Source organism: Pipra filicauda, unplaced genomic scaffold, assembly GCF_003945595.2.
Source record: "Pipra filicauda isolate LSUMZ 115617 unplaced genomic scaffold, ASM394559v2 scaffold208_size1342795_pilon, whole genome shotgun sequence".
Classification (NCBI taxonomy): domain Eukaryota; kingdom Metazoa; phylum Chordata; class Aves; order Passeriformes; family Pipridae; genus Pipra; species Pipra filicauda.
The window spans coordinates 60,841-78,907 of record NW_024104319.1 but is presented as its reverse complement, the minus strand read 5'-3'; the positions used below and the strand labels follow the sequence as shown (position 1 = coordinate 78,907).

The following is an 18,067-nucleotide window of genomic DNA, read 5'->3' as shown; positions in this document are numbered from 1 at the left end:
GCAAAACCTTCTGCCCCTCCACCCACCATTAGCTTTCTCTGTGAAGAAACCAGCCTCCCTCTTGTACATTAGCACCTCTTCACAGGGCATAAGTGCCAGCTCCCTAACCATCTAATTGCACTCTAACTTGTCTAGGACACTGTTCCTTCTGCAGTGTGTAAAACTGGAACTAATTTTTTTAATTGTTTGGTTTTTTGTATGATTGTTCATTTTAATAGGAAATTGTAATAAAGTCACAAATGCCTGCAATGATGTTTAACCTATCCCTTCACCAGAACTATGTAGATTTTTTTTTCTGATGTAGATGATGTCGTAAGAGACAATGAATACTTGACTACTGCTGTTGTTCTTTGTGGAAATAGCAGGTAGGAAGATAAATGTCATTTCTTATGCATATATACATTTTTTTATACACTGAAATTGAACCTCTAGATTTTTTCCTCTGTTCATGGACAGCAGAAAGCAATTATTTTCTTACAAGGTGTATGGCTTCAAACGTCTATTTTAGTATTGGTGACAGTGAATTCCTAATGAACAGTAAACTATATCAAGAGTATGAGAGATGCAGGCCATTTGTGTACAGCTTTTGTCCAAGTTATGTCAGCATTTTATTATAGTGGGTCATAGTGTCTATAAAATATTCCACAAATCATTTTTAAGAAGAACAAGCATATGCTAACACTGTATTAGAGGTCCTATGCCTTTTTTCCATTCAGTTGCTTTCCACAGTAACCTGAATATCTTCTGGACAAGCTGGGTCACTGCTGTTACAGAGTGTGGTTTACTTTGAAAGAGACACACTGTATAGAGACCTTGAGTTCATACAATGCCTGTTTTCTATCTTAGTCACAACTGAGCCATGGAAAAATATCATGTGTCTGTGCCTACTTGAGTGGTGATACACCCAAATGCAGCCAGGGTTTTTTGCCCACTGCCACACAGGAGTGGGGTCCTGGCCTTTATGTAGCCCCAGGGGTTCCTTATCAATGAAAAGGTAAATGCTTGATGCTTTGAGGGAGATATTAGACAAAGATTTCTTAAGAAGCAGGTAGTACAGGTGAGATTTCCATTCAATGCTAAATGTGTCAAATATTTTACTATAAGCTACTTCTAAAAATATCCTTGGTTGAAGAGGTACATTAGTATTTTTCCTTCGATGGAAAAACAAACTGGGGGCCTCTGACAAACTCTGCTCTCTGTGTCCAAGTTAGTCTCTCTCCATACTTATGGGAGAGTCTTAATCCCAAGTTCATGCAGACAAAATTAGTGTTGAAATACTGCAAAATATTCCTAAGGGTAAGTTTAAGCTTGTGCAGATTAAAGCACACTAAACTGCCATGTAAGTTTACCAGTTTTTAAGTGATTATCAAAAATAGCTCTTTCATGAGACACCAAAGCTTTTGTCGCTTTTTTACATTTGAATCAATGCTTTTGTAGAGTGTAGAAAAAAATGTACGTTAGTCTGCACTGGTGGTGAAATCTATAATCAACGAATAAAAATTTTCAGGAGCCTTTAATATCTAGTGAAGGCAAAAAATGAGGGAATTCACCATGTTTATGATCTGTATATATTAACTACAACTGCTTATCTCTTTTCTGGATTCATTCTTCGGGAGCTTATGTGTAGTTATCATTAAAACCATCTTGCTGCTTTTCATTGTACAGAATATATACACTAGTTGTGGTTTAGCACGTTTTTCACTCCTGTTTTGGTGTTTTGGCTCCCCCTTACGGTGTCAAGAGAATTGTCTTGCTACAAAATCTCTTTTCGAGCTGCTGTTTACAACCGGAGCTATTAGATGGAGTTATTGCTATGTTAGCAAACCCAATGAGTGTACCTCTTGCACTTAGTTGTGGGGTAGTTGTTTTTTTGTTGTTGGTTTGTTTGTTTGGGTTTTTTTAATCAGTAAGCACAATATGTTTTTGTAACACAAAATGTTAATTTGCCTAACTAAAAAGCCCACACATGGTATACAGGTATGGTGGGTACATAAATACACTTTTAGTCACGTAGCCAAGATTCAAGCTCTCCTGTTGGGTTTGTGTTGGGAGGAATGGATTAAAAATCGAAAGACTGTTGAGGAGGATTGTAAATCACTCAAGCAACCTTGCATTTGGGAATAACTCTTGATAAGCCTCTGTGAAGAGCAGATCAGTGATCCTCCTGCATGGGTCATCTCCACTTGGGTGCTTCTGCCCATGTGATGCTTTGGGGTTCCCCTGGTTAGAAAGGTAATGGGAATAAATTTATTCTTTTTGTTCCAAGAGTTTGTGGTTGTCCTGGGTGCCTGCCTGTGTTGACTAACACAGTTTGAAGCAACACCAAGAACATCTTCAAAACTAGAGTAACTTAAAGAATGAAATAGGTGTCTGTCCCACCAGAAATGAGGCATACATGATGCTTAATAAACACATGAGTCAGGGTCCTCATGTTGCAGTGTTTAAAATCCTTCTTCTCTTTTTTTTACTGCATGGATTTCAAGTGTTTGTGTATGTTTAATTCCGTCATGCTTTTATTTTGTCATTCAGTCCCGTAAAGTCCTGGCACAATTCTTCTGACAGTCCACATTCTTACTAGCCTGTCTAACTTAGAACCATCAGCAAGGTTGCTCGCCTCCCTCTTCTCAGGGTTATCCTTTTTTTCACAGAGTTACGTTCAGGAATGTACTGGATTGCCCAGGTCCTAGCATTGATCTCTGCAGAATTGTAGTGGCAACCTTCCTCCTTTGCAGGAGTTAACCATTAACTCATACTCCCCTCTCCCATTTCCTATCTGTTAATTATTTATCAGACTTTGCTCTTAAGTGATTCTTTCGGGCTTAAGACTTCTCTTAAGGCTTAAGGTTTCTTTTAAAAGCCTTTAGGAGACTTGGTGGGAAGTCTTTTGGAAACCCCACAGACTATTAACTAGATCCTCATTCCTTACCGATTCCTTTAAAGTGTTATCAACAGACTCTAAAGGTTTTGAAGCTTTTCCCAGCTAAAATAAACAAACCCAAAGTTTGCAGTGCATTTAAAAAATTGTGTAAGATGAGGCAATCCATTAGCAGGTGATTACTGTGTATGGTATGTAATCCACAAAACACTGTTCAGACATCTGGGCCCCTTTGCTATGTTAATTACTTGTAATAAAAAGCTTTATGCCTTAACTAAGACTTTACTGTATGGATTAATTAATTTTTCAGGATATGTAATAATAACTCTGTAATAAATACATAGCTGATGGACAGTAGGGAATTATTATTCTTTGAAGGAAGTCTGTAAATGTGGATATGTAAATATAAAAATGAAAATGCGTCAAACACTTCAAATATATATAAACTCTTTGAGTATCCAAAATAATGCAAACATAAACAGGACCACTTGACTAAACATATGATTTATTTTTCAGTGTCTTTAATTCCATATGCATTGCAATCTATCCAATATGATACTGGTGATTATTTATCTCAGGTCAGATTTATTTTATCCAAGATGTTGGGAAGCTAACAATAAAGATATTTTGGGAGATGAGCTTGACATTTACTTTCTTTAAGAACACCTTCTTTTTTATTAAATTAAGGAAAATTATACAGGAACATCTTTAGTGTACAAGTGTAATGTGACATCTTTCCTCACTTGCAGCCTTATTATTTTATAGTTTGGCTCTTAAAACTTTTTTCATTTCAAATCTACATATAATTACAATGTTAGTAGCAATATTTTAACTACAATCTTGTTTTTTAACCCTTGTATAGCTTTGTCTTCCATTGAGAGCTAGGCATCATCTGACCTTAGGCATAGGACTGTTTGTTCAGTGTGTGATCTGGATAAAATCTTTGGGTTTTGGAAATTAAAATATTTAAGTGAGAATAAAATTGTCAGCCAAGGTCAACCCACCACACTAGTCTGTGCAAAAATGTTTATAACCTTATTGTGCTGGTTTAAAGGTAAACCAGCAGGGGAAATGAACTCAACTCAAAAGAGAGATTATAAATCAGAATAACAATTTAATAAAATAATACAATAAGTACAATTATACAGACAAACAATTGGTTTTAACCCACAAAACCCAAATATATAACCCAGCACCTTGGGGCATGAACAGAGTGGTGTTCTTTGGGCCCCCTGAGTCCAAAGGAAAAAGTGAGGGGAAAACCTGTCGTGAGAGTGCTGTTGCAGTCTGGTCAAGGGTGGTGATTGGAGCCTGGTTGAGAGTGGTGGTCTCAGTCTGGTTGAGAGCGGTGGTCTGCAGTCTTCCTCTGGATCCTATGAGTGGTAAAAAGGTTCCAAAACTCCAAGTTTATATATTCTCCAGTTCAGGCAAGAATGCTCAGTCCTTCCCTCAGAGCGGGGAATTCCATAAAAGGGTATGAGGACAGGAACATCTTCCTATCTCACAGGCCTCTACTGCTAACAGTTTCTGGGAAATGGCATGGAAGGCTATAGAATACACAGTTTTGGGTTACACCCATACCATGATGAACTGGTCTCAGCTGTCCTAACTAGGACACTTACAAATAATTGTAGAGTTCCTTATACCATAAATTTTGTCTGCAGCATACATTCAAATACTAAATCCTTTGTATCTACATTAATAAGTTGGGTGTATTCCATTTCAAGCTTTATCTGAGAGGACGTTTCATATATTCTGTGGATTCTCATTGGGTTCTCATGTACTGTTCAGTTCTGGGCAGAAATATCTGTAACTGGAAGATGTGCACAGAGCTACAAAATATAATACTGATGGTAGTGATGTAAGAAAAGAATGTGTAAGGCTTGAGTTAATGGTGTTGAATAGAGGTTAATACTGGCAGAAATTTTGAAATCAGTTGAGCATCAGTGAAGGGGGAGACTTGTGTGAAGTGAGGACAGCCTTTTGTGTTTGTTTTGGGTTTTTTCCCATGGTAATTTCCCATTGCTACTCTAATGTTACAGGTTAAAGTTTGAAACATTTACTGATAAAGATCCTGGAGTGGCAAACTTAACTGCTGCTTACCCTGCTGATGTGAATGCTATGGGTATGATTGTACTGATGGAGAAAGGCAAAATGAATTACTTTCAGCCAATGGACTGGAACCCAGCATCCTTGCACTCAGCCTCTGCAGGCTGCATCTAAAGCAATCATGGAGGAAGATTAATTAAAAACAGAGGAATAGGAGACTGACTGAATATGACAAAATATCAGCCATTCACTCACCAGAACAGATTAATATGCTACAACAGGCTCTGCTAAAGAGAGTGTGTTCTGCATAGAAGTACTGCCTTACCTATGTAAGCGGGCTAGAAGGCCAAGTCAGCTTCAAGGCGAGTTTCCTCAGCTTCCCCTTAACTTTGCCAGGATCAGACCTGAGCTGAATACGAAGTCATAGGCCTGTTCTGAGCCATATTTATAAAAAGAGGCAACAATAAATTAAGACTGATACAGTTAGAAAGAGACTGCAGCTAGTGTCGCTCTTTAACACATTTTTATTTACTTTGCATTTGTACAGTGTGTTACTAGAGTCAACACTTGATAAGTTGTGAGCATTTGAAGGTTTTATTAAAATTTATACCTTAAAAAAAATCACTATTTGGAAGTTTAAGCCCTCTGAAAAAAGAGACTGAAGTGTAATGTAAAAAATTTGATAGCCCATACTGACAACGTAAGCAAAACTCCTACTGCATTAATGCTGTTTTGTACTCAGCTGCATGTATTTGAGGTGAACGTAAAACGCCCTTTGTGTTCTGCAGAAGACAATGGTGCAGCACACAGGATTTCTCCTTCATCTCCTGAGTCTCACAAATGATGGGAAAACAGTGGTGTTGGCTTGTCTGAAGAGACTGCTTGGCTCCTTGTGGTTCCCTGTCACTGGGCCGGCTCCGCACCAGGTGCTGCCCGAGCACCAGCACATGCTGGGGGCTGACCTGCTGGAGAAGTGCTCTGTGGAGAAGGACCTGGGGGTCCTGGTGGACAACAAGCTGTCCATGAGCCAGCAGTGTGCCCTTGTGGCCAACAATGCCAATGGTATCCTGGGATGCATTAGGAAGAGTGTTGCCAACAGGGGGAGGGAGATGATCCTGCCCCTCTACTCAGCCCTGGTGAGGCACATCTGGAGTGTTGTGTCAAGTTCTGGGCTCCTCCGTAAAAAAGAGAAAATAAACTACTGGAGCAGGTCCAGTGGAGGGCTAGAAAGGTGATGAGGGGACAGGAGCATTTCTCTTATGAGGAAAGGCTGAGGGACTTGGGCCTGTTCAGCCTTGAGAACAGGCAACTGAGAGGGGACCTCATCAATGCCTCTAAGTATCTGAAGGCTGGGTGGGAAGAGGATGGACTCAGGCTCTTCTTGGTAGTGCCATGCAATAGGACAAGAGGCAACGGGCAGAAACTGATGCACTGCAAGTTCCATCTATGACTATGAGGAGGAACTTCTTTACTGTGTGAGTGAGCATGCACTGGAACAGGTGGCCCAGAGAGGTTGTGGAGTTTCCCTCACTGGAAATACTTAAGAACTGTCTGGATACAACTGTTGCCATGTGCTCTGGAATGACCCTGCTTGAGCAGGGAGGTTGGACCAGATGACCCACTGTGGTCCTTTCCAGCCTGTCCATTCTGTGATTCTGTGGCCACCGCGCTCAGCCCTCCTGCGGGGCCCCCGCGCGGGTCACGGGCCGCGCCCCCGCCGGCACCCGCAAGGCCAGGGCACCGGGAATTCGGGAAAGCTCCCGTCGCTCCCAGCCGGGGCGGTCCCGCCACTCCCGCCCGGAAGCTCCCGCCTCCCCGGGCGAAGGCCGTGGGGCCGCAGGTGAGGCCGCCGGGGCGGTGCAGGTGTCGGGAGGCTGCCCCCGGTGGGCGCTCTCCGCCCGGCTCGTCCATCTCCTCCGCCCGGCTCGTCCGTCTCCTCCGCCCGGCTCGTCCATCTCCTCCGCCCGGCTCGTCCGTCTCCTCCGCCTGGCTCGTCCGTCTCCTCCGCCCGGCTCGTCCCTCTGTCCCGCCCGGCGCCGGCTGCCCTTCGGACTCCGCGGCAGGTCCCTCCCGTCGGGTGAGCCGAGCGGGGCCGGGGAGCGCCCGAGGCCGCGCCGAGCGCCGGCCATGTCGCGGAGCTCGCAGGGCGGGCGGCCCGGCAGGTCCCCGCTGCCCCGCGGGGCCAGCCCCGCGTCCGCCGCCGCCCCGCTGCCGCCGCCCCCGCTGCCCCTGCAGCCGCCCTTCGGCCCCGGCGGGGGGGGGCCCGGCCCCAGCGGGCCGGCCGAGCTCAAGCCGGTCCGGCGGTTCATTCCGGACTCGTGGAAGAACTTCTTCAAAGGGAGACGCCACCCCGGCTCCAGCTGGGAGAGCACGGCCTCCGATATCAGGTACATCTCGGACGGAGTCGAGTGCTCGCCGCCGGCCACCCCCGCTCCTCCGCAGCCGGGGGCCAAGGCGGTGCCTGGCTCCTACAGGGACCCTTACGGGGGGTCGGGAGGGAGTTACAACTCTGGGAAGGAGGCCGAGGCCATGCTGCCCTCCGATGACCCCTTGGGCTCGCTGGAGCGCCGCGCCGGCACCGGGCGGACGTACAGCGAGCGGGTGGAGGAGTACCACCAGCGGTACGCCTACATGAAGTCCTGGGCAGGGCTGCTCAGGATCCTCGGCGTGGCCGAGCTGCTGCTGGGCGCCGCCGTCTTCGCCTGTGTCACCGCCTACGTGCACAAGGACAACGAGTGGTACAACATGTTCGGGTACTCGCAGCCCTACGGATACGGGGCTGGCAGCGCCTACGGCGGATACTCCTACAGCGGACCCAAAACGCCTTTCGTTCTGGTGGCGGCGGGAATGGCGTGGATTGTCACGATGGTGCTGCTAGTGCTGGGCATGTCCATGTACTACCGGACTATCCTCCTTGATTCCAACTGGTGGCCTCTGACCGAGTTCGGGATCAATGTGGCCTTGTTCTTTCTCTACATGTCGGCTGCCATAGTGTACGTAAACGACACCAACCGAGGTGGGCTCTGCTATTACCAGTTGTTTAAGACACCGATAAACGCATCCTTTTGCCGTGTGGAAGGAGGTCAGACTGCAGCAATCATCTTCTTGTTTGTCACGGTGATCATCTACCTAATTAGTGCAGTGGTCTCTCTAAAGTTATGGAGGCACGAAGGGGCTAGGAGGCGCAGGGAATTAATGGAACAGGAGGTAAGTCGTTAGTTACCATTTTCTGTCTGCTGGGTACGGCGTGATAGGGAGCACTTGTGACGTCTTACCATGTCTCAGATGGAGTCGTATCAGATGTCTTCTCGCAGCAGGTCCATAGCCTTCAGGGGGAATTTTAACCAGTCTTACATTATTTGAGACTACCTGATGAGAGACCTTTTAAGACGTCAATCCCAAGTTCTTGGACTCTTTGTTTTTTGTTGTTTGTTGTTTGTTTTTTTTTTAATAATTCACCCTGGCTCTGTTCTCTTTGTAATACTGGACTCTCTTCCTGAGTCAGCTGATGAACTACTTCCTGGTGTGTATTTTCCAAACAAAGGAAGAAATTAACAATGTGCTTGTTCATCTGTTCGGCAGGGTTAGGCTTAAAGCCACCTAGCATTTATTTTAAAACTGCTTTCAGCGCATCAAGTGCTAGTGTGAATAAATGTAAGAACGCGAAATACTTTTTACTTTGCAAACGAAACTCAAAGCTACTTCTTTTCATCTTTCCTTACAATAGTTATCAGAAAATAACAGTAATAACAGAGCGGGCTAGATTTTGGTGTGTCAGATTTCCGTCGGCCTTATCTTTTTCAGGGCAAGTATTTTGCCTGACTTCTGGCCTTGCCCATACACAAAACATTCAATACGCATCTGGTTGATGGTAAACTATAGTAGCAGAGACTTACACTCTTAATTAGAGAATTCAAGTCATTTGTGTAAAACTTCCTTCATGTGAAAACACCAAAAAAAAAAACAACTTTAAAAAAAATGATAAGACTTAATATAGCATAAAAATAAAGGTACGTGAAGCCTACGTAAGCATAACTTAGAGTGGTCAGCATGAAAGTGTTTTTAGTAGGAGAGAGCTGCTCTGTGACTGCATACTCTTTTGCAGCACTTCCAACACTGCTGCCCAATTCACCATCTTGCATAAAACTTTCAAAAAGTACATAAAAGCTTTTTAACCAACTTATAATTATGTCCTGCAAGAATGAGGTGATTGCTGCAGGTTGAGCTACCAGTTCGGGCATTGTTGTGTTTTCTACACAATGAATTAAGGTGCAGAGTGTTAGTGAGTTAACGTGGGCTGGAATGTGAAATAATAAAGGAGCTTGGGAAGTGGATGGAGTATTTCCTGCCAGCTGTTCCTTACAGCTATGCTCTGGGAAATCCTTCTGGGGTTTGGGTGGTTGTTTTCCTTCTACTGTTCTTAAACAGTCTTTAAATGGCTCTGAAAATATTCTTGTGCTGAATTTCTTTGTACCTAAATATAAATGTAATTCTCTTAACAGTACGGTTTTGAAAAAGTTTAGATTTTAAGAGTCTGTGCTTTTCCATACTATTTTTCCTGAAAATAAAACATAGTTCTTTCCATATTTTTTTTTGATAGATGAAAACGCAGTCCTCTTTTCCAGAAAAGAAGGTAGGAAATGGGAAATTATTTTTATGTTTACTGATAATTCTAAATTGTTATTCTTTTTCTTGTGACTATTTTGACTGACTTGTTTATTTAGTTATTTGACTGGGAAGAGATTAGGTTTAATTCTTTAACCTGGTTTGTACATCATTCTCCTACCTAGAAGATTCGGATGAAGCTTGTAAAGGAGTTACTCCTAGTAAGGCTAAGTTATAAAATAGACTGTAAATAGCAGATCCGATGGTTGCCTTCTATGTGCTCTTACTCTCTTTTACAAGGTGACAAGTTCTGTAGCATTTATTACTGGGTTTGGCAGGTGACTAAAACAGCTGGTCAGATGTGAGGTAGGTTTTAAACTTACTTTCTTCCTGGCTGTGTGCTTCATTTACAGGAGAGCCAGTAGATCCTCCCTAAGCTGATCTTCTTCCTGTGTTTCGGAGGCTGCTCCAAAGACCTCCTTGCTGGTTTTGAGGCATCAGCAATGCTACTGGTTCTGCCACACGAAGGTGTGGTTGCATATACTGCAAAGATTCTATAGGATCTTAACAGAACATGCTGATTCCCAGAGGAGTTATGGTGTATTAATTTTAGTGTTAAATGTCTCCTGTAGACGCTGTGAATTTCCTACCACCGTTTTCTCTGTTTATTCGCTACTGGATCAGGATCCTTTTTTATGTGTTCCAACAAGACTGCACATGTTTTTATTTCTGAATCAAGGGATAAATTGTGCCAATGAGTGACCTCATCAAAGACTACAACTTCCTTGTGAGGGGAAGAGGAGGGGCAGGCACTGATCTCTTCTCTGTGGTGACCAGTGATGGAACCGGAGGGAATGGCCTGAAGTTGTGTCAGACAAGGTTTAGGTTGAATATTGGAAAAAGGTTTTTCACCCAGCAGGTGATTGTGCCAATGAGTGACCTCATCAAAGACTACAACTTCCTTGTGAGGGGAAGAGGAGGGGCAGGCACTGATCTCTTCTCTGTGGTGACCAGTGATGGAACCGGAGGGAATGGCCTGAAGTTGTGTCAGACAAGGTTTAGGTTGAATATTGGAAAAAGGTTTTTCACCCAGCAGGTGATTGGGCACTGGAACAGGCTTCCCAGGGAAACAGTCACAGCAACACACCCAGCAGAGTTTGAGAAGTCTCTGGATGATACTCTCTGGCACATGGTGTGACTCTTGGGGTGGTCCTGTGCATGGCCAGGAGTTGGACTCAGTGATCCTTGTGGGTCCCTTCTAGCTTGGCATATTCTGTGATTCTGCTGATAGGAAACAAGGAGAAAAGGAAACTCCAGAGAACTGAATGATTCCTGTTCATTCAAAAATTAGATGGATATCCAAAGAGACTTCCTTAACTTGTTTTTTTGAGACAGGTGAATCTTTCCAAACCCAAAGAAGTATTTATGTGTCACTGGTACTGCTGTTATGACAAACTGAAGAAGAATACTGTGTGAGAAACATTAGTGTAACTCATTACCAATTTTCTAATTACAATAAGGGTTGTGAGAAATACCTCTTATTTGCTCCTGCTGCTACTAGGTACTTGTATCCCTGTCTTCAATGAGTTGTGTATTGTGTGGTTTATGTAAAACTGACTTCATTAAGAACAAATTCTTTTTCTTTTAAAACAGTATGAAAGTGATGACAGACCAAGAGAAGAAGTCAGTTACAGGCAGCTTAAGTCTGTGGAAAGAAAACCAGAACTACTTAATGGTCATATACCTGCAGGCCACATTCCTAAACCTATAGTGATGCCAGACTACTTAGCGTAAGTGACTTGACTTTGATGAACCAACTTAGTGGATAATACTTGAATGATGTTTTTCACCCAGCATTTCTCATATATACACACGTGGTTTCTATGCCATGCATGTGCTGTCTTGAACCCATGATTCTTTGCTAAGTTAATGTTAAAAAATAGAGAGGATGAGGGCTGGTATCAGTGGCATTCAGTGGCATAAACCAGTAATTATAAATAAAGAATCTTAATGGAAAAAGAAACCCCACACACACCTCAAATGTTAAAGCAGAAAGTTATCTAGCAAGTACAGTAAGTGCCAAAGGAACAGAAGACCACCATACAGACATTATAGAAAAAAGTAAAATACATGGGAAATTGCCTTTTTAGCTCCTGAAGTTTGACTACTCTTGTACTTTCTAAGTGTTAAATCTGTAACATGCTCCCTTTTAGAGGGGAAATCTTTCTGTGATAAACTACGAGATCATAAAGTAATTTTTATACTCTTTGCCATAGACCAGGGCACAAACTGAAACCTGTGACGTTTCACTTGACTATTAGGAAAATATTTTTCACTGTGAAGATCTGCACAGATTGCCCAGAGAGAGTGAGTCTCCATCCTTGGAGATATCAAAAGCCATCTGGACACAGTCCTGGGCAGCCTGGCCTAGGTGGCCCTGATTGAGCTGGAGGTTAGACCAGATGAACTGCAGATGTCTCTTGCAACTTCAGCCATTCTGTGATTTCAGTGCTTTACAGGCGTGCAGATTTCAGCAGGTTGTGAGATTAGCAAACAATACAGAAATACACTATCAAGGTGAAGGGTCCAAATGTTTGTTAAAAAGTCCTGTCTCTAAAACTAGTTCTTGAAAACGTGTTTGATTTTGTTTGTTTTTTTTTTTTTTAAGGAAATACCCAGTAATTCAAACAAATGAAATGAGAGACCGGTACAAAGCAGTATTCAATGATCAGTTTGCTGAGTATAAAGAACTGTCTGTGGAAGTTCATGCTGTATTGAAAAAGTTTGATGAGCTGGATGCGTTGCTGAAACAGCTTCCCCACCATCCTGAAAGCATATATGTAAGTCCTTGTGAAATGGGCTCACAGAAAACAGTGGTATTAGGTGGTATTATTAGGTAGTTTCTGACTGTCTTTAGCTAGGACACAGTGTTTTGTAGGGCTGGCTGTGACTTGGTGGGAGAGAAAGTTTTCCCAAATATGTGACATCTTGTCTGATCATTAGTTAAGCACACCAAGTTGTAGTTAAGACATATACCTGCTTTTCTGGGGTTTTTTTATTTGTTTGTTTCATACTAGTGGTTTTTACATTTGAGTGAATCACAGTTAATGTACTTCCACTATTTCTCAAATACAAGATTTACAACTGAAATGTTACAACTATAATGAGAATTTTGCTTTTGATGAGTATTTTGTAGAATTTACATGAAGATATGGAGCATGCTCAAAGTGTTTAAAAATCTGTGGTCTCTCATTAGGAACAGGAAAGGATATCAAAAGTTCTGCAAGAATACAAGAAGAAAAAAAATGTAAGTATTTTTAGATTTACGCTGCTAGTGAATCTAATTAATAGCAAAGAGAGTGTAAATAGCCAACAGTTCTGACACTAGGCACAATTCACTAGCTCAGGGTATCTGTAGACATGACAGGACAGTGTGTATTTTCTCTTCTAAAACTTTGGAAAAGTTAGGACACAAACCCACACACTCATGCCAACAACCTGTTTTGAGAATGATGATTCCGGTAGCCAGATGTGGAAGAAAAACCTAAACCACAAGCACACAACTAAGCATTTTCATCTTCTGAGAGTATGTTGCATCTCTTAGCATTCTGCACTCAGAAAACTAGTTATTTTTTGGGATCCATTTGGGGTTCATTTATATTCACTGACTGACACAGCCAACAGATAATAACAGAAAACATAATCTTACCTTAGAAAAGTAGTTTTGTGTTTTTTGAGGCATGGAATTTAGGCACTCTGAAAAAGTAATTTTCAGTGTCATCCAAGAGGTCATTTTTAATTGTGGAGAGCAAATGTGTATCTGTGTTCCATTAAAACCATAATACATTACAAATACAATTTTTCTTCCTCCATGGAATTCAAAGTTTGTGTCTGTATTAGTTAAACTTCATAGCTTTTTGGAGGGGAGGGATTTATTGCATTTACTACAACACACCTATAAAATCTAAATTATGTAGTAGGATGTCATTTATATTTGCAGATTTCCGTTTTAAAACTGCTCTGTTTACTAAGTAACTACAACATATAAAAGCAGAACATCTTTTTCTAGCCTTTCATGAAGGAAGGGGAAGCAGGACATAAAAAATTGTGTCCAGGGGAAAAAAAAAAGTGATTTTTTGGAGACAACTTATATACTGTCCTTTGTCAAGAACATAACTGATAATAGACTATTCTTGGAAGAATATGAAAACGTAATATATTAATGTAAAGTTTTTTGTATTCTTGGCAGGATCCTGCATTTCTGGAGAAAAAGGAGCGTTGTGAATATCTAAAGAACAAGCTTTCTCACATAAAACAACGAATTCAGGACTATGATAAAGTTATGAATTGGAATGTAGAAACTTAGCTATGCCTTCACTTCATGGATACTATTTTCTGGTTTTTAAATGGATATGCATATTTTAACCTATTTATTTACTCAGAACAGTACAGCTACGGGGATTAGTTAATCATTCTGTTGCTTATTTAGATGTTGTATATTACTGGTAGGTTTTGTATGAAGATCCAATTTTAAATCAATGTAATTGAAGTTATCAGATAACTTTAGAAAAAGTCTTCTAGCATTCTGTTTTCATTAGTGGAAATCCTTACCTCTTAAATATGAATGCTTTATTTGAAAATACTGTATTTGCAAACTTGCAAAGCCCACCAGAGAAGGCAGTTCTAAATACCATGTGGAAATTTTGCATAGAAATGAATGCTGTTAATTTCAGATTTTATTTTTAAGTGGTATCTAAATGATATCAGGAAGAGCTGAGTTGTTCTTTCTGTCTGGGTTTTGATGGAGTGCTTCATCATATTGAATAATTTTGTCAATTCAGAAGTTAGTTTAATAAGAATTTTTGTATTGTATTTCCAAATGCTGTACTGTGTGCCAGAAATTATGTTGAATTTCACCCAGCGAGAGATGAAAAATAATTTCCTATTTAAGCAACGTGGAGAGGGGCACTTTGGTTTGAGTTTTTTATTCCCCTCTTTAGAGATGATGCAACAAATTTATACATGGAATAGAGGTACAGGATGGGACTCACATTAATGTTCCATTAGTGTTGCTATATGTCATTAGGCTCTGCATGCCATTTCTGGGTCATGCTATGATTAGTACAGGTGTTTAAAGGCAAAACACTTTATTCTTCATCAGCAAGTAACAGGACATTTTGTCTAGGCAGCAGATGTTTGTGAACTTGGCATTCAGAGAGTTAAGCAAAATTAATTAATTCAAAGTATAAATTGTTAGTATCATTTATAAGGTCAGGTAAAACATATTAACAGACATTCTTTCTGGAGCATATCTGCAAAAATTCAATATATATTTTTATATTTTCTTGGGGATATTATCATGGGGATAGGTTTGTATGTGTAGATGTTTTCATAAGCCAGTAAACCTTGTATCCTTTTTCACATCTTTGTTAATTATTTTTACTTACTAAAATTGTTAGAAGCATTAATAGTTTCTCTGTACAGTTTTTTACAACCTCAATTTGTCTGTTCTGAAATATATTTTAATATAAAAAACGCAGCCATATTACTCTATTGCTTATAAAGGCATTTTGTTAGAAAAAGCTGTTCTGATTAAGGTTGTTGCAAATTTTTATTAGGGATCATTTTTTCTTTAAAAGAAAGTTTTTAACTTTTGCCTTAATTTAAAGGAAAGACATCAGGAAAGCCGTTTCCAGTTCATAATGGTCATGGTAGTACTACCTCTGTCCTTCACTTCTGTTAACATACCTCACTCTGACAGTTAAAGCCCTTCTGACTTTTCAGCCCTTATCATTCACACTGCAATCCTGATGGCCACACACCCACCTTCATATTTATAAAGTTGACATTCCAATTTTATCAGCCACTTAATTCCAGGAGTTTTAGTGGATGAAGTAAATAGCACAAAACACCATGGGAACACTGAGAGAACTTGAAAACTTGGCACCTCTTCATGTGAAAACCTTCAGTCCCATCTACCTTGAAGGTGCCTCAACGTTTTCATCAGTCTGAAATCAGATGACAGCCTTGTTTTCCCTCTCCCTTCAGATGCCACTCTCTCTCGTTCTAGTTTGTGTTAATTTCAAACAGGAAATCTCTCTACTTTATAAAGGAGATGGGCCAAATGTTTATACCTGTTGCACTGTATATTTGTTAAACTCTTCTTTGTAAGAGAGATACTTGTCCAAATCCCCAAAGTCTAAATAAATGACCTCTCACTTTACATCCAGTTTTCTCATTTTTTTTCTCATTGAGAGTTGTGGGCATTGCATCAATTATAGGAGAAGAAGATGAACACAACTTTAAGGTTCAACTGGTGTTCATAAAGTGCTAAAAATAAGCTGACTGATACTTTCTTTGGAACATTCACAGTCTGCACCCTTAATAGGTCTTCTTTCCATAGGACACTGACATCCAGCCCCAGGCTCTCTTTGACAGTGGTCTTGAGGTTCAGTCTATGAGGAACTGGCTCCTGGTCCCTCAGACAGTGTCTCCATAACCTGTGAAGAGCTATCATGCTTCTCCTTTCCTGCAAAGTTTCCAACAAAGGAGCTGGGAAAACGGAACAGTATGCCTGTGGGTGGAACGGGCAAGTAAACCAAGTGGAGACAGCTGTATGTGGATAGCTGTGTTACTGGGTGTGGTCCATGTTTCCTAGAAAGATGCCACCCTTGTGGCCAAGGGGGTTTTCCAAAAGTTGGAGAGAGAAGCTGGGGAGAGAAATATTCGTTTCTGACTGCTTTTTGGTGTCCAAACAGGATTAGTGCAGTGCATGGCAGTGGGCTTGCTTAGCGTGGAGCCTCACGAGAAGGCGTTTACTTCACTACTGGACTTCCCAAGTTACCATCCCAAGGCATGCAGGGCATCCTTAGGTTGCAGCAGGGCAACATGTTGCAACCATTGCAGTAAGTTATTTGCCTAGTCCTGTATCTCTTGGGGCCTCAGGACTGTTAAGGCACTTTTGGTGCATACAGTCAGCTGGTTTTGCTCTAACCTGTCAGTGGAGGACTGAAAAAGGTCTCTCTTGTGATGCCTCAGAGCTTTTAGGATTTTTTTAGCTTTTTGTAGATTATAGAAGTAGTTGTGTAGTAAATGTAGATTTTAAGGTAGCTGTATAATCCCTTACCCTTTAACATAGTAGTTTACAAATACCCAACCTTATTACCCCATTTCATATCAAACCCTCTAAATTGCTTTAGCGTGTTTAGTTTTCTTTTCAAGGTAGGATTGTAGAAAACACCTCTTTTTAAGAACATTGCACCCTAGGCCTGAACAATGAGATACCATGACAGACAAAGCAACCTTCAAACCCAGGACTTTGGAGGAGCTCCAAGGGCTGTACTGCTGTGAAGAAGATGAAGATAAGGAAGAAGGGGTCCCAAAGACCCCAGAACCAGTTCCCGAAGGGGTGTGTCAGGGGCAGAACTGGGCAGAACCGAGGGGGTGGATAAATCTGGGATTGGATGGATCTTATTATAAAACCACAGAACCACTGCCTGGGTGCAAGTGTGTCGCATGTATTCCCCTGGGCCTGAGGGCCTGATTAAACGACCTGCTCTTTTATCATATATACTAAATTGGCCTGGAGTTTTTTTTCTCTGTGGTCTCTCGGCCCATCAGTTCTCAACAGTGCTCTGAACGTGCCAAAGAAGAATTATTAGTTTAAGAAACATTTTCATCTATAGAAGAAATTGAGATTAACGAAATAAGAATAAATGGCTGGGAGTTGCAGCAAGTTGGAGCAAGACAAAAATTAGGAGGGAATTGAAAATTAGTTACCATCAGAGCTATCGGGGCAAGTAGTCTCTTGATATCCTGAAAGAATAGAAGGTATACTCCAGACAAAACTGAAGTTGTTAAATGATTATCACCTCAGTCTCTTCATGCAGAGTCTCTGGGCTCAACTCTGTGAATCTACATTTTTGCATGTACATGTTAACAGTCTGTGTGGTCTTACTCGTGTGACTGGATTTTTGCAGAAGGTGTAGTTAACATGTATTTGAATCTTACCAAGTAGTACTGTCCTACATCCACAGGCATGTAGTGTCTGCTTCCAATTACAGCCTGTCCTCAGCCCCTGTGTATAACAAGAAGCTTTATCCTTCTTAGAAAATGCTCTCCTGTCTCCACAGATCTAAAGCAAATTACCCAAGAGACTTACAGTTTCTAGGAATAAATTTAATAGTTTCCAAACTGGACCTTTTTTTTTCCTTTTTTGTCTTTGAAAACAGTTGGATGTCCTTGATCAAGGTAACTGTGGCAACATCTGCACACTTTTTTACTGAACTGTACATTTTTTCAGGCCAGATAAAGCAACGCCTAACAGATGTACCCAAAAGTTTGGATAGCATAATAGGTGGATTAGCTTCCATGACAGCATGCTCATGGCAATGAAAAACCTAATTGATTTGAAATCGTAAAAGAAGGTATCCAGTATTTAGTTCGTTAATCTCAAAATTGTGATGGAATTTCAAGCACTTGGACAATCATAATCTACAAAATTATTGTATATCCTGTATTCCAGTCAAGTATTGAAAT

At 41.3% G+C, this 18,067-nt stretch overlaps 1 protein-coding gene across 2 annotated transcripts; it reads left to right on the top strand.

Moving 5' to 3' along the window:
* The first annotated feature begins 6,878 nt into the window (after positions 1 to 6,878).
* Positions 6,879 to 15,752, top strand: MARVELD2 (MARVEL domain containing 2). 2 transcript variants are annotated; one of them, XM_027712449.2, is made up of 6 exons: positions 7,052 to 8,131; positions 9,525 to 9,557; positions 11,183 to 11,319; positions 12,198 to 12,369; positions 12,786 to 12,836; positions 13,779 to 15,752. In XM_027712449.2, exons 1-6 carry the CDS (start codon positions 7,052 to 7,054, stop codon positions 13,893 to 13,895), a joined length of 1,590 nt encoding a protein of 529 aa, XP_027568250.1. In that variant the 3' UTR covers positions 13,896 to 15,752. The 2 variants fall into 2 exon arrangements, with proteins under 2 accessions (XP_039236878.1, XP_027568250.1); XM_039380944.1 differs by lacking the exon at positions 9,525 to 9,557 and having other exon boundaries at positions 6,879 to 8,138; positions 11,157 to 11,319.
* Positions 15,753 to 18,067: the final 2,315 nt, after the last annotated feature.

Excerpts from the sequence above, each read along its gene's own strand:
- MARVELD2 (XM_039380944.1), top strand. The coding sequence starts at position 7,052 with ATGTCGCGGAGCTCGCAGGGCGGGCGGCCCGGCAGGTCCCCGCTGCCC. Across the intron at positions 11,320-12,197 it reads GTGATGCCAGACTACTTAGC|GAAATACCCAGTAATTCAAA; the intron begins GTAAGTGACTTG and ends TTTTTTTTTAAG. Across the intron at positions 12,837-13,778 it reads AATACAAGAAGAAAAAAAAT|GATCCTGCATTTCTGGAGAA; the intron begins GTAAGTATTTTT and ends TATTCTTGGCAG.